The 16,145-nt window shown below is 36.5% G+C and overlaps 1 protein-coding gene across 1 annotated transcript in view; it reads left to right on the top strand.

The window, feature by feature from the left end:
* The window catches only part of LOC107186570 (discoidin domain-containing receptor 2-like), a 121,979-nt gene that overhangs the window by 58,377 nt on the left and 47,457 nt on the right, over window positions 1-16,145 (top strand). Inside the window, exons 2-4 of the mRNA XM_015574465.1 lie at window positions 4,210-4,312; window positions 10,535-10,766; window positions 15,948-16,095. Coding sequence (XP_015429951.1) covers window positions 4,210-4,312; window positions 10,535-10,766; window positions 15,948-16,095 — 483 coding nt within the window. The remainder of the gene's footprint in view (window positions 1-4,209; window positions 4,313-10,534; window positions 10,767-15,947; window positions 16,096-16,145) is intronic.

Raw genomic sequence — 16,145 nt, 5'->3', positions numbered from 1 at the left:
GGAAACTTTAATGGAAAGATTACACTCTAACAGCGATAAAGTTAAAGCAAATTGAAGTTTAATGAGCATAACAATCGAGTAATACTGTATAAAGACGGACCTAGGAAATGTCGCTATCGCCGCCATTGATCGATGGGATCGAGACGATTTTGAAGTTGTGTTTTGCATTCGTGTAAAATTACTCTTGTGAGAAAATACCTACTATAATTTAACTCTCGTAAAAGTAAACTTTTATTATTTTTGTTAAAATTACAGGGAATAGGTAATATTCCTGTACAGAACTTCGATAGAGAGGAATGTTACCGTTTCACTACCTTGTAATGAACGTATTACTCATTTACTGAAAAAACGACATAACTCAAGAATCACTATTTTAGGAAAAACAAATTTGAATATTTTGGTCGCTATAGTTTTGTACGAACACCATATTTAAGTGACTATCCTTGCATGGTAAGTTTTGGAAGCTTACTTGTACGATTCAACCGATAAAAAGTACAGATACAACCGTTTTTTCCTATACTAACAACTCAGATACTGAAAATTTTCAGTTATGTCATTGTTGCAGCAAATGAGCGATATTAAGAGTTTTACTATTGTGAGAGTTAAATTATAGTATTTTCTCCTTATAATAACACCATCAGAAACGATTCTGCCATTGTTGAATAACAATTGGTCTCTGATTTATTCTCGTTGACTCGTTCAGCATGATCTCTGTCCCTGACAGTTAGCACAATTGAGGCAAGACAAATAAATACAAGATACAAAGGGGTCGACAAAGCGCGATTGTAGAGCGGGTACGTTATTATTTTAACGTGCACGACATCACCTCCTTTGGTTCCATTTTAAAACTCTTCTTTTTCGGAAGCTCTATGTGATATGTATTTTCTATTAACATATTTCAGGAATTCGATACAAATTTTTATTGTTTTTGATAGAATTTACAATTTGAGCCCTTCGGGGAGAGGTTCCTTCGTGCATCCGCTTGGGTGTACGCGAAGTTCTCCCCCCATACGTTTTCTCTTATGCGCTACTTAGTTCGTTGCACTCCAGAGTCTATACCGTTTATGTGCATCATCGCGTCCTTTTCGTATTATTAAGTTTTTACATATTAAATACGTTTGTGCTCATCCCACGACTAGCATCGATAATTTCTTTGCCTTCTCCTACCTGCGTTAACAGTTTTAGATGTTAAAAACCCTTGGAACCGTTGTTTTTATTGGTTTTTCATTTCGAAGTAATTACATTGTCCTATAACTGGAATAAACAAATATAAATCAATTTCGATTATTGCCTGAAGTGTGCATATCGAAAAAGCAATATTTTATCAAAACTGTAAAGTGGATGTCAATATTGCCCACAGAAATAGATACATTGATTTCATATATTATTTTATATATTATATACCATAAATCAGAATGTTTATGATCGTAGATACAATCGACCCGCGTGCAACCATCGCTGTCAGTTGATTGCTGACCTATTGTAAATTTCGTCTGTCAATTACTACTGACGATTGAAATTTTTAGTATGTTATTAACTTTATTAGTACACCGGTTCGTTGATTACCTTCTATTATATATATTATACCATATATACATATCTTACCGTATACAAAATATTTGAAAAATATAGGTTTCCTTTAAAGGGCCGTATCATTGTTAAACAGCATAGTTCTTTGATGAGTTTGGTTTATTTTTTTTTAAATTGGCATATGCAACTGCAGAAATTCAGTTCCTAAAATTTCGTAAAGTAAAGTACCTATGTGACTCGGCCGTTGCAAACTTATATGCATTGTATGTAACTATTTCAATATTGTTACTTTTATGCACTAATGGAGATTTATCCCTGTTCACCCTAATCATCTGTCCTTAAAAAAGATGATATACGAAATAAGTAAATATTTAATAAAATATCATTTAAGGATATCCATACTCTTCGTCAATTAATATGCAAACAATCCTAAAGAAATTAATTTTCTAAAGAATTATTACGCTCAAGTTATTGTAGTTTTACTCGATACTGTACATTGTTCACGATACTTCACGTGACCGAAAAAACGGAAATTCTGTCGTGCACATTTATAACAATTATTCTCTATCGACTGACCTACATACCGTGCAATTCTTCCGTACCAACTGCCCCCCACTGCTCCTAATGCATCAAACAGTATCGAAAAGTGAACTTTACCGTAAAAAGCGACTTTCATCAGGAAAAAAGAGTTCGTTGAATCGTTCCCTGTAATGCCAAACGTTTCGCTAAGCACTGGGAGACCGAAGTGACTCCACTCGATCCAGGAGTAACTGGAACGTTCCGCACTCGAGTGTTCTTTAATTTCAGTTTCCATTCTAATATCGGCAGACCATACGGTATTAATATGCATCCCGTTATATTATTATTACAAACGAATGTGTGTCACAATACTGAAATATGATTTCAAGATTATTTAGAACGTTTAGAAAATAGAATATCGTTGGTCCAAGTGCATCAATGTTGTGGATCATATTGAAAAATATAAGTATTTTAAGAACGGTAAAAAAGTCGACTTTCTGCTTTACTCTGGGAATTTTTCAAAATGATCCACGTGAATCATGAGTGGTATCGAAACGCCACTCTGCACATTTAAACATTTTATGGTACCTTTGCGCAGTAGACCGTGAATTTTAAGTGCTCATAGCAGATACAGTTAAAAAGAGCAAAGTAATATTAGTAATAATAAGATAAAAAGAAATCGTTAATTGATTGCCATCATTTGCTTGGAGAAATGTAAAAGGTTCCGTCGCATGAATGTAGTAGATTACCATACTATTTACACTAATGCAGTGGACTCCCGATAGCAATAATGAAATACATACTTTAAGAAATTTTAACAAATACCTGATATTGTACGTAATTATCTTACATTTAGAAATTATTGTTACCCACCAGTGTGTATGCAAATCCATACTTTCACAGACTATTTTACAGATTATCGGAGTAAAGAAAAATCAAATGGATGAACCTATCCTACAAAATTCACACATTCAGTTTTACACATCTGTACACGTCACTAAAATATGAAAACCACGATTCGAATTATTACAAAAACCTTTTCGCGATCTCATATGAGATTTGATGGAACAGTTCCCAGAATTTTTATTTATTGCAGAAAATATTTATTTATTCATCAATATTGATAGATATGATCCTATTCAAAGTAGTCCCCATCGGATATAACACACTTATGTCAGTGTTTTTTCCATTCCTCAAAACACTTCTGACACGTACTTTTCGGTACAGTCATCAATTCTCTCAGTGATTTTGCATTTATCTCATCTATGGTCGCTTCACTACACTTCACTACTTGTTCTATGAAAGGACAATGTTTTGCGACCAAATAGAGGATATAAAGGCAAAATCACTGAGAGAGTTGAAGGCTATTCCGAAAAGTGCGGTTCAGAAATGTTCTGAGGATTGAAAAAATTGCAAGCATAAGTGTGTTATATCTGTTGGGAACTACTTTGAAGGGGACCATATTCCTCTTCTGTTAGAACAATATAAACAGATAAATTACATTCAGTATTCCTTTTGCTATGTTGTTTAGCTACGTATGTAGTATTTCATCTTTTTAGGGAAATTAATAGATTTTTTTAATCGACTTTGCAGAAAATGAACGTGCACCACTTTCATAATAAAAAATTTTGCAATTTAATATAACAACGAAACCTATATCGACCGAAACAAATGAATATTTTAAAACCTGAACAGTAATTTGTTTATAAACAAAAAATTCCCATTAAATTGTAACCAAATTACGTTTCAACTCAATTTTTTCCAAAAACAGACTTACGTCACTTTTGTAATAAACGCCTCGGATGTAGTTTCACAATTACATTCGTACTAACCGCTACAAATAAGTAGATATACACGAATCATGTTCGTATCACTTGATTGAACATTGATAAATAAATCAATATTTTTTTATATAAATAAAAATTCCAGGAACTGTTTCGTCTAACCTGATACTTTTGCGCGTCTCTGTACACGTTCGGCTCGGTCCCATTGCTATTCGGTCATGACTCATTGCACGTTCGTAGCCGATTCGGCCGATCCGCCATTGTTATGGGCGAATCGGTGGAGGCCGAGTCGAGCGGGTGCGCCGGGAAACTTTCGCCAAATCGAGTAATTGCCAGGGTATCTGTGTGCATAATAAAGTTAAATGGCATGTTTCAGGATCGTGCAACCAATCCTTGGGGATGGAGTCCGGGGACATACCGGATTCAGCCATTACGGCGTCCTCGTCGTATGTGACGAACGTCGGTCCACGGAACGGCCGGTGAGCGCATTACTTTTACGACGGGCAACCGTTGCTCTTCGCCGCGTTAAACGGTATTACGACCGCCGCCTTTTCAATGCGCCTCGGAAAGGGACAGATCAAACCGGACCTCCGCAAACGACACGCTTTCCGCATTAACGTACGCCACGGATCGCCGCCCGGGCTTCTCCGTGATCGCCGCCATTTTTTATTCACCTTTCGTCTCTCCGTTTATATCTCGATCCTTCGTTCATTGTATTTTCTATCCAACGTTAAATTAAGTAAAATGTCCAGAAATACTGGAGACCCAGGTGTCCTTTGATTTGGGGAAATTATACAACTATTAGGTGTGGCAATCAGTCGTACATTATTTCCACTGTTTTTACGGAAGCCCAATGATCTATACTATTTCATTTATGTTCATGATCATGATGATTTTTCAACGGCATATACAGTAGAACTTCCAAATAAAGATTAGTGGAACATAGAACGAGTGGACAAAGATACATGTGAAATTGTGGTCTTCTGGACCAATTATTCGAAAAACCGTCCATCGGAATGAATTTCTCTCCCTATTACAGTAAATTATCGAGAACTGAAAAGATCTCTACGGTATATGTATACCTATTTCTGCTTTATTCCCACTACTTGAGGATTCCACACGGGAAGTTAGGCCCAAAATGCACTTCATGCAGTCACAATTCATGCAGTGGCTGCTCCATAACGGTCCCGAGTTTCAAGCGTTAATCGAAGATTTACTGTATTTCGAATAATCGAGGTCCTACTATACCAGTTTTACGCGGTGAAAGAACAGGGCAATATTTTTCACTTAAAATTCTCTGCCCTAGAATTAAAAATAGTGGTGGATCGTTTATTAGTTTACCTAAGCTATGTACCATTTAAGTGTGAATTACTCGAAATCCAAACGTTTATTACGGATGACACTTGATCTGTGATCGTGATGGCTGTCGAAGGACTTCTTTCATTCATCGCGTATAAATAGTAATATTAACTTTTTATATAACGGGAGATTTAATATCTACTTTGATCTTTCGTTACATATTCTTATATGAACATTACTTGATTTACCTCATTTTTCATTTAAATTAATCTTATCTAAGGCCTAGGTATTTATGTTTCTGTTATATTGTTCCTATTACATTCCCTTTCGGTTTTGTAGACTTTGAAGGTCGACGATACACAGACTGGCCACGTCGTGTTAAGTTTTACTCCAGTGGTAACAAATGGATCATGATCCGACACTGGGAACGCCTTGTAAATGGGCACCATTCGGACAGCTCGTACAGCAGGTGCTGCCGCATCTAAGGGATACGCAACACGTTTGACATGCACTGATGCACCGTAGAAATGCCCCATATTTCTTTCCAATGAAACCTCCTATACTACGTGTACGAATGAAAAAATATAGAAGAACCTGGTCATTTTTTTTAATACTACGCCCTTTAAAATCTGAAACTGAGAGTCGATTATGTACTGTTATGATTTGAACTTCTAAACTTTATAATACAGTACGTTAAATTTTGATGATTCTAACAATTAATGATTGTAGACAGCAATCAAATTTCGAATACCTTTGAATTGTAACGCTGTCATTTCGGTATATTGAAAGTATGATACCCTTTGATTCTGTAAATCTTGATACAAAAGAACTACTACATTTAAAACACTCAGATCTTCTTTTATCAAAGAATAAATGTTTTTCAGCATCAATAAGTAACGGATCGCATAGCCGAACTAAAGCAGATGAAATCGTCAATAGCGCCATATGTTAATAGTAGAATATTTTAATATAAATTGTTCTCATTTTCATCTTTGTCATAAAGATACAGTGGCTCACCTGTTCGTTCATATACTTTCCAAAAAGTTTTTCTTAATTTCGAAATAAGATTCCTAGTTTGATACGAGTTACTGTAACTGTAGATTCATACTTATTCCACGTGGTTTCAAACTTTGGAAGTTCCTCAGAACGTCCAGGGGAGACGAAAATTCAGAGAAAATATTACATTCACCGAATGGTATAATACAGATTTCAAAAGACAATTACCATTACACGTGCTTCTCTTTAAATTTTCGAACGATTACTCCAAAATAGGGACGCCATTCAAGGCATCCCCAGTTGTATTCATTTTAGAATCATTTTCCGCGAACCATCCAAACGTAGAACTATTATGCTCATTCTGTCAGTCACGTTCTCGACCTGGAAAAATCCACGGGATTATACGTCGCCAGGGAGTACAAGAAAATCGCGGGAAATCCCCATATCAGTTAACAAGTTAACTTCATTATTAGGGACAAATGGCGAGCCAATAGGTGGTGAAAGTTTCGCGTAGTTCGGGTCGAATTAGGACGAGCGTGAATCAACGACGCGAGAGGGAAAAAAAAGAACAAACAAAAGAGACAGGAAAAAGGTACCGAATCGTGGATTTGATGTTTAACATCTTGTCTTATAATTTAACTAATCAAATTGTCCAGTAAGAACGTGACCGGCCAAATTTTTACCTGGATGCAGCTATTATAGAAATTCCTGTGAACTCAGGTAGCCTAATCCTTCCTCTACGACACATGGTAGGTAAATGTTTAGTAATAGTCCGACCTTCGTAAGGAAACGACGCTTTTATGAGTGCGTTTCGAAGCAGTATTATTAAAAAAGTGATAAAGACGTATCACAGAGGTTTATTGAGGTCAGCTGTGAAATGGTTTGGAGGGAAAAATCGATGCTGCAGGAGGATAATGATCTGATAATTATACAGAATAAGGGAATCACCTCCGATTTCAATGACCTTGAAATATGTTGTCAAGGTCATTATTTTGAAAAACTTTTTCCTATATATATAATAGTCGGTCTCTTTCGATTTTCGAAATATTCGCGAAACAAGTTAATTTTAAGCTAAATAATTCTTCGACAGCATGTGCGTTTAACACTAGAACTACCGTTAATAAACGTATATCTATTTTCATCGGATCGATAAATATGACAAACTTTTGAAAATATATAAATTTACAAATTACCTGGTTTTTTGACTATTATGTATGTATATTGCAGTGAAAGTTGCAAAATAACTGGGACAATGCATTGTTTTAACATCTTAATTATCGTTATAATCGAGTATACTAACAGTCATTTTGACTGCTTTGGTAGTTCTAGTGTTAATAGAGTATTATTAGTATAAGTACATGCCTCTTGTTTAGATTTCTTATGTTTTATGAACAGTGTACTCCAACGTACATAATTTTCCAGGCACCAAACATTTCACCACGTGTTAACCACGCATCCAATATCCCACCAAACACAAGACAGACACACGATGTGCTCTGGGATCCAACGAAGAAATGAACTATTTTCGAGTTTTTTTTTTTAGATATTTATTAATAACTAAACCTGTGTTCCATAGGAATTAGAATGCGTACTTAACACTGGGTGGTGTGTAGTGGGATGTTGGGTGCCCAGAAAATTATGTACATTTGAATAAACGCCCACGCTTTTACTTCATAACATATACAGGGTGTCCCAAAATAGTTGTAACTCCTTGAAAGGGGTGATTCCTGGGATAATCTGAAGTAACTTTTTCCTTAGCGAAGAAGTTCTCCGAGGTTCTGTTAACGAGATATTAACGAAAAATACTGACCAATCAGAGCGCAAGATTTGCCGGCTGAGCTCCTGCGGTAACGTTGGCTACTCGCTACCACAGTTTCGCGCTCTGATGGGTTGGAGTTTCTCGTTAATATCTCATTAACAAAGCCTCGGAGAAATTTTTCGCTAAGGAAAAAGTTGTTTTAAATCACCCCAAGAAGCACCTCTTTCAAGAGCTTACACCTATTTTGGGACACATTGTATACGTTCATAATACACAAATACTATAAATATTCACCCTTAATTTAAGAGGGAATCTTAAAACATACTCTTATCGTTCGATATACATAGTGGTAAACAAATTTGTGCAAATATCCCGAAAACTAAAAGAGATTGACTATTATATGTATAGGAAAAAGTTGTCCAGAATGATGACCTTGACAGCATATTTTAAGGTCATTGAAATCGGATGTGGCTTCCTTATTCTGTATAATTACTAGACTGCGGACTTTTATGTAAGATCACATTTTAGAAGGTTGCTCATAAAGACAAAAACAAAAGTAGAAATTTCTTTCTTCCCCTAAGTATCTTATTGGGTTCAAAAGAAAATAGAAAACTCGTTGCATCTGACGAAAGTTTTGTGCTTCATTGTATTTCACAGAGACGTATAGGCTATAAATGCCTAAAATCCGCAGTCTAATAATAATTACCGATGATCCTAAACATCGGAGCTCTCGCTGTACGGAGTAGAAACCGCAAATGGTATCCAAGTATTAAGGAATACACAAAGTAGAAGCTTCGAAGGAAAAATATATGGAATTTAAAGCAACTAATTCACAAAATTCGATCAATAGAGCGATCTTCACTCGGAGAATATGTGTGGAAGATACGAGGTAATTATAAACAATAACGGAGATTAGATTCACATGAAAGCGTCGTAGAGGAAAGGTCAGACCATCTAAATTCACCAGAATTTTTTGGATAGCTGCATGTAGATAACAAATTTTCCGTCACGCACTTATTAGACAGACTGTACTTTTGATTGGCTAAAAACTTCCGAAATTTCCTAACACGCAGAGTGATTTCGCATCGACAAACATTGAGCATCGCCAAAGCAGCTGCTGTGATTTAATTAATTAACCGGTTTGAGTGGTCAACTTAGGTCCGTCCACTTAAAATCAGCTTAAAGTTCTCTCTGTCCCGGTATTTACCGTGTCGTGTCTGTCATGTCTCGAGCACCGACGGGAATATAATATCAATTAATTATGTCTGCCCGATTCGGGTGAAAAATTACCGATGGCCCATTGTAACGGGAAGGGGATACGGTGAAACGAGCCGTGAATTGAACGCGAACGATTTTGACGTGGCTACATTTTCGGTACGAGTATTAATGTGCCATTTCAGCCGTTTCTACGTCTGGGCAGGTATATTCCGATGGAAATGGAAATTGATTCTCCATTCTTCTTTTTCGGGACTCGTTGTCACTGTAAATTTTTTATTCTTAATATGAATCACGTAAGTGGATTGCGGTTTTTCCTGGACAAACGAGATTTCATTCGAATCATTTAAATTTTCTCTACAAATAACGAAAATATAAAGTAGAAAGTATTGCAAAAATTACTTAGTATCTTATTTTGTGTAGGAATTTTCATGTTGAATTTATAACATTGGTTAAAATATTCAGGTTTCTTAAATTTAGACTTTCGATCTGTGAAGATTATTTATTAACCCTCATCCGTCCCTTGTGTTAATTTGAAACAGTTTTCTCCTACAAAATGACATTATTCTGTCATGTGTAGTTAATTTAGCTGAGGCTTCGTGATTTTTACTTTAAAGAATTTGCAAATTTAACTATTTATGATTTCATTGTATTAATTTTTACCACTGGGTCAATTTGAGTTGGTAAAATGAGGGACGAATGAGGGTTAACTTCTGTCACATTAGTCCGAGAAATTTTCAAAACAATAATTTAGAGATATCGATTGAAAAAAAAAGGTTTAGGTTCTGCAGCAGCTCATTTCGACACTTTTAATAATGACATCTATTTACATTTCCGTATACACCCGTACTGTGTAACAAGGAAATAATAATTATGTTAATGATAAAAAATGGTGGCGTACAATTTCAAACGTTTTTGAATGGAATCACTTCAATTTTCGGTGAAGCGCATTGAAAACGTTTCGGTAAATTAATCAATCTGTGAATTGTACAAAGTGGCAGAAAGACATCAGCAAATGATCAATCGTGTTATAATTTTCAAGTTACATTTCATATCGATGCAAAGAGAAATATTCTCATTTGCTTAACCTCTTGAGGGATACTACCACATATGTGTACATTTAATTTTCTTCTCAACAAAAAAAGATATCTCTCTTTTCGTTAATATTTATAATATATATTTAAAATAATTATAGCTGAAAGGTAAAAAGAAATCATTTACTTCTGGTCTTAATATATTCGTCCCTGAAGAGGTTAATAACACTAAAACTGGTATATGACTTCCAAGTACGAAATATCTGAACCAAATCAGTGTATTCAATAGCGTCTGTTCATTTCGTACTCAATAACAATAAACCGATTCTCTGGGGTTAACAAGTGAAAATTCGCCTGTAAAACCAAATAACGATCACAAAATTCTGTTGGAAAAACAGGCTCCGGAAGGAGACAGCCGGCGGTGCCTGGTGCCCGAAGAGTCAAATAGAACGAGGAATCCGTGAGTGGCTGCAAGTGGATCTGCCCGGGCCGCACGTGATCACCGGTGTACAGAGTCAGGGTCGTTACGATCACGACCGTGGCCAGGAATACGTCGAGGAGTACACCCTCGAGTATCGACGTCCAGGGTTCACCGAGTGGCAGCGATATAAGCGCTGGGATAACAAGGAGGTACGTGTCCCCTCGTGTGTATGTTAACAGTGGAGGAGACGTAAGTTAAGTCGGACGATACTGAATAACGTGACCGTAATCAAGCGAACATCGTCATCCCCTTTGTTTTCCTTTCGCGGATTAGTCGGTGGTTTGTTCGCGATACAGAAACGAGCCATGGGTCAACTCCCATCGAACAAAAACTGTTTTACGTGTAAAACACTTTCGCGACAGACGACGTACAGTAGACTCGCAATAATTGCCTGCTGGATAAACACCAGTTAGAAATGTCCCGTGCTGATACGCATTTAACTTTTAGAGGACGGGCAGGTTTTTTAAAATTGTTTATAAGTTAGAACTTTTTTTTTAAGTTAGAACTTTTTTATAGGGTGGATGCAGCAGTAAATGAACATTCTATGTAGCAATCTGTAAATTAAGTTACTAAAATGAACAAATGATTAAATATTGATGCTTTTTCAATTCCTTGTGTTCGGATTCAAACAATTTTCGCGCCATTGCTTTCGTTAGAAATGTTCATTTATTTAATATTGTTCGTTCACTGGTGTAATCTGTACTTTTTTCGTTTCTAAATCAATCAATCACATTTTTCCAATTTTTCAAAATGAAATCTATACCGCATAAAAAGATATAGATATTAGAAAATCTAATTTTCATGTGTTAAATTTATTAATATTATTATTACTATTTGTCATAGTGATATATGTAGTACGAATAATAAGGGATTTCTCTGGAGCCTAAAAATAGGCTTCACGTTCTCTACAAGTTAATTACTCGGTGCTATAACTGTCCGCCTCTAGAGCCCCAAATGCGGGTAATTATTGCGAGTCTACTGTACTATCCTTGGTAAGAAGTTTTGAACAAACTGAATGTCATTTAGTAAAAGTTATTAGTGTGAGGGAGGTAAGATATCTTTCCATTGATAATGGAGTGAATAAAATGACAGAGTTGTTTGCTTTTAAGTGAAATAATTAGCCCTCGCAATACTAAACTTCTTTTTTGTTAGATAAAGTAACAGAGAGGGAAGGCGTACTTTATGATCACCTAATAAAAACCTATAATATCTTACAATAAACTTTATGTCATGAACATATCTGGGTATAATGGGTTTCAAAATACAATATTCCAGTAAAATTAGAAAACGCTATTCCAAATAAACAATTTTCTTAGAAAATTTTTTATGAATACCGAATGTTTTTCAAAATGGTACTTCAGGCAATTCAGTAATATGATGGGACTAAAGTACCCTACCCACCTTACTTGTAGTACGATGGTTAAAATAAAAATGTATATCTTTATTTATTTGCAGAATAAAACTGAACGTTCTAATGTGTATTTTCACGTCAGTAGACAAGGTTAAAATTTTGCAGGGTCGTCGGTGACTCCAGGATGGCATTACGGGGTTGAATTTGTTAATACACTTCTGACAGTATCTTTTCAAACGTCAAACCGTAAGCACGGTTTAGTTTTGAAGAAGAGAAACTTCCCGGAAAAATGTGGACGGGCTATGGAGGGAACTTCTCGTCCATCTCCTTATTGCGATTCCGTCGGTGTCCGCGATTCGTGGCGCGATTCGAGTCACGGGAGACGCTCGCGAGTCTCGGCTGTGTCTAAATGTTCTAAAAGATTGAACAGAGGAAACTAGGACACGGTCATCGATAACTACGTGTACGCCGGAAATCGTGTACCGGTGCTTTCTCGTATCGTACGGTTAACCGGCGAACTTTCCCGACGTCTGTCCGTTCCTTTCTCACCTTTCGTTATCGAGAAGAAAATCAAAGTTTACGCGAACACCTCTACCGGGCACGTAAGCTTGTTATCATCGGGGAAGAAGAGAGGTCCGAATATAATCCGGAACCAGAGCGACCTGTTCGAGCATACACGCCGGAAACGGCCATCGTCGTTATCAATTTCCTAATGGTATTGGTCGAAACAAGCTGTCCGACTTCCCAGACTACGATTAAATTTTCAGCAATACCGCCCGGGTCACGCTGAATCGTCGATTAATTAACGACGGTTCCACGAGTATTGTACCAGTCGAGTAGTTTTAGTTGGTCCGTGTATAACGTGTTCCCGGGTGGACAATAGTTTATTGTCCGTTGATACGGGGGGGAACTGGTCGGTTCTCGTATTCGTTTCGTGGAACTTCTCTGTGTAAAATCGATTTTTGGAGACGTTATGTTTCGTTTTGGATAGTTTCGTAGAAATTATTGTATTGAAATTACAGGCTAATTTTGCAGTAGTTAACCTTTTCGTTCCCACTGTTGCCATATGGCTATGTATTTTAAATGACGAAATAACATATTAGTATCATGTGATTTTTCATTGTATTATAGTTTCTTCTAGAGTTGTATAAATCGTATGGCATAGATTTGAATGTGCATTTAAAAGTTTATCGGTGAAATAAAGCTTTGTTTGTCCTCTGTCTCCTTCATTTGATGGAATTGAGGTGTTTAGCATTATCACAAATGCAATCGAAACTTACAGAATTTTACTTTCTCTCAAATATGTGAAGAGGGTTCTTTGATCAAAGGCAAGAAAAATTAAGTTTTATTATGTTTAATAACATAATAGGAATTGTTATACGGGGTGTTCCGCTTAAAACAGGCCACCTAAATATCTTTTCTATCTGTTATCATACGAGAAATATTTTTTACGTAACTTAAATGCTTTCAAGATACGAATCGTATGGACGCAAAAATTTGTTGTGTCAACTTTAATGGTTTTCTTAAAGTCACCCATGTTCTTTTACGTATATGAAGATAATTTTTCCTGTTGTATGTTATAGCCAACAGTATGTATGTATAATAGTATGACCTTTAAATGACCTTGAACTCTAAAACTTTTAAAGTCACTTCTAAAAAATTTACTCTAAAAATTTCAAATTCACTTATATAATTTTGTCCACCATCTGACTCATCTCTTGAAACCATTTCAATTACATAAAAAATATTTCTCATATGATCACAGGTAGAGAATATATTAAGGTGGCCTGTTTTAAGAGGAACACCCTGTATAAAACTGTGATAAAAGGCCTGCAACATACAGGGTGTTTCAGAAACAGTGGTACAACTCGAAAGGATCTGATTCTGTATGTACACGTAAGTCGAAAATATACAATAACATTTTTTCGTACGATGCTTCGTTTTGCAGAAAATCGAATTTGAACATCTGCTGGATACGCATAAAATTGAATAGGACTTGGCTAAAACATCTGTTCATTAGATTCTGTTTCTATTTATTGTCATATGAATACACGCAAGTTAGATGAATTTTGAAAGCTGATTTTCTTGGAAACGAACCATCCTACGAAAAACCATTATTCTACATTTTCTACTTACTTTTTCACGAAGAATCATTCCCTACCCGACTGTACCACCATTTCGAAAACACCCTGTACAATTTTCACGAAACATCGAATTTTCTTCATACAAACCAGATGTCCCAATACTTCTAATCTGTAGTGTACGTATCGTATTAGATAATGACCCAAAATATGGTTCGATATGACCAAATCAAAGGCTAACCATTACCAACAGGAACCGAAGTGAAATTCCTGACGTCTCCATACGTTTCCGCCATATTTCATTTCACGGATCAGTCCGATAATCCCTAGCCTGGCTCACGGCACACCGTGACGTCCCAGTTTATTCGACTGATAATTTACGCAATCCGGACCAGACGGTGCATTAACCGTGGCATTGCCTTCGTGCCGATGCGATCATGATCTATGATGAAACGGCTCTGCCAGCGGACGCGCCGAGATTTCGGGGTGGTGGGGATGAATAAGTTGATTAATATCGACGTCGATTTGACGTTCCGGCCCGACCGTGCATCAACGTCTACGTCGTTTCTGCGATCCCGTTGGCCACGATCAACGGGCCGGCGGCGACGTTATTATCAGATACAAAATTGTCCCCGAAACACACGCGCGCTCGCGTGGCCGTTGAAATAATCCGTGCGTCGAGCATCGGGGAAATTGTTAAACTCGGTTTCGCGGTGGGACGCGGACACATTAATCGGCCGGTGTAATTGAATCGGTGAAATTATCACTGTTAAACCGATAATTATATGGTAACGGTAATAAACATCGTCGCCGTGGCACCGACACAAATTTACTTACGATTCAACGATTGAACACAGTTTCCACGGAAAGTAGTCCGTGTGATTTTACCAATAGAAGTCCTTATACGTTAATAGACCGTTTTAATTCGGCCGGTGCCGTGATGCGGTGGTTAATTAATAATGGGAGATAAATGCTGGTTAAACGACAGTGAAACCTGTTCGTTTGGCAAAAATCGTGTTTGTGGTAGTGTTCTCTCGTTGCGCGATATTATAAATACACTCCTGCTTTTCAAGAGGGACTTTGTTTTTTAATAGGGGAAATTTTGAATGTGGTGATAGTTTTGTCATTCTGTTGTTTGGCATATGTCAAGTACAAGGTCTACAATTTATTGTAATGTCTTCAATTTCAATCGAAAATCACATACAAATAATTAAAATCCACTACGAAAATCGTGGATCTGTGAAAACTACATATCACAAAATTTGGAATATTTTCGGTGGTTATAATCGTCCTTCTAAGACAGCTATTAAGAATTAGGTGAATAAATTTGAGTCTACTGGTTCCAGTAATAGAAAAGTGATCCAACCTTGATGTAAATAGAATATAGTATTAGACACTAAAGAAATTCGATTTTTACTCTGTGTTTCACGATACAAGTACGAAACGACATATTACCTAATAAAGAAGAGTCACTGAAACTGTTTAGAAATACAATGATTTGTATGAAACTTCACTTCATATAAATAAGTATTAGGTGTATCAACAGGTGATCTAATCTGAATTCTCAACGAAATTAGAATTCGTTTTTGAAAACCAAGTATCTATACTATTTAATTTATGTTCATAATAAGTTTCTAACATCCTACACTATTTTTACTCAATAAAAAGGCAGAACGATATTTATCTTCTTTCTAATAGTGTCCGGTTGAGATTACTAATAATTCCTTATTGATATACCTAATATAATCTTCGAACATCCAAACTGTCTTCAACTTCTGCTACAGAAGTTTTAATTCTGCTCTCATAATTTTCAGAATATTACGATGACAATAGTTATTATTTTATCTTATATAAGAGAAGAATACTACCTTTCACATCCATTTACTTGTGATTTTCAGGTGCTAGCCGGAAACAGCGACACTTCCACCATAGTGTCGCATCGATTAATCCCGCCGATCTTCGCCAGCCAGATCCGTATTTTGCCACACTCCGTGCACAGGCGCACCGTTTGCCTTCGAATCGAGCTGAGAGGCTGTCAGGACACGGGTGAGTGCTGCCAATCAATTTAGCGTAAATCTACAGAACCGCGGTCCACT

Source organism: Dufourea novaeangliae, unplaced genomic scaffold, assembly GCF_001272555.1.
Source record: "Dufourea novaeangliae isolate 0120121106 unplaced genomic scaffold, ASM127255v1 scaffold65, whole genome shotgun sequence".
NCBI lineage: Eukaryota > Metazoa > Arthropoda > Insecta > Hymenoptera > Halictidae > Dufourea > Dufourea novaeangliae.
Note: the sequence above shows the minus strand (reverse complement) of the source record. Positions and strands in the feature narration are given on the sequence as shown.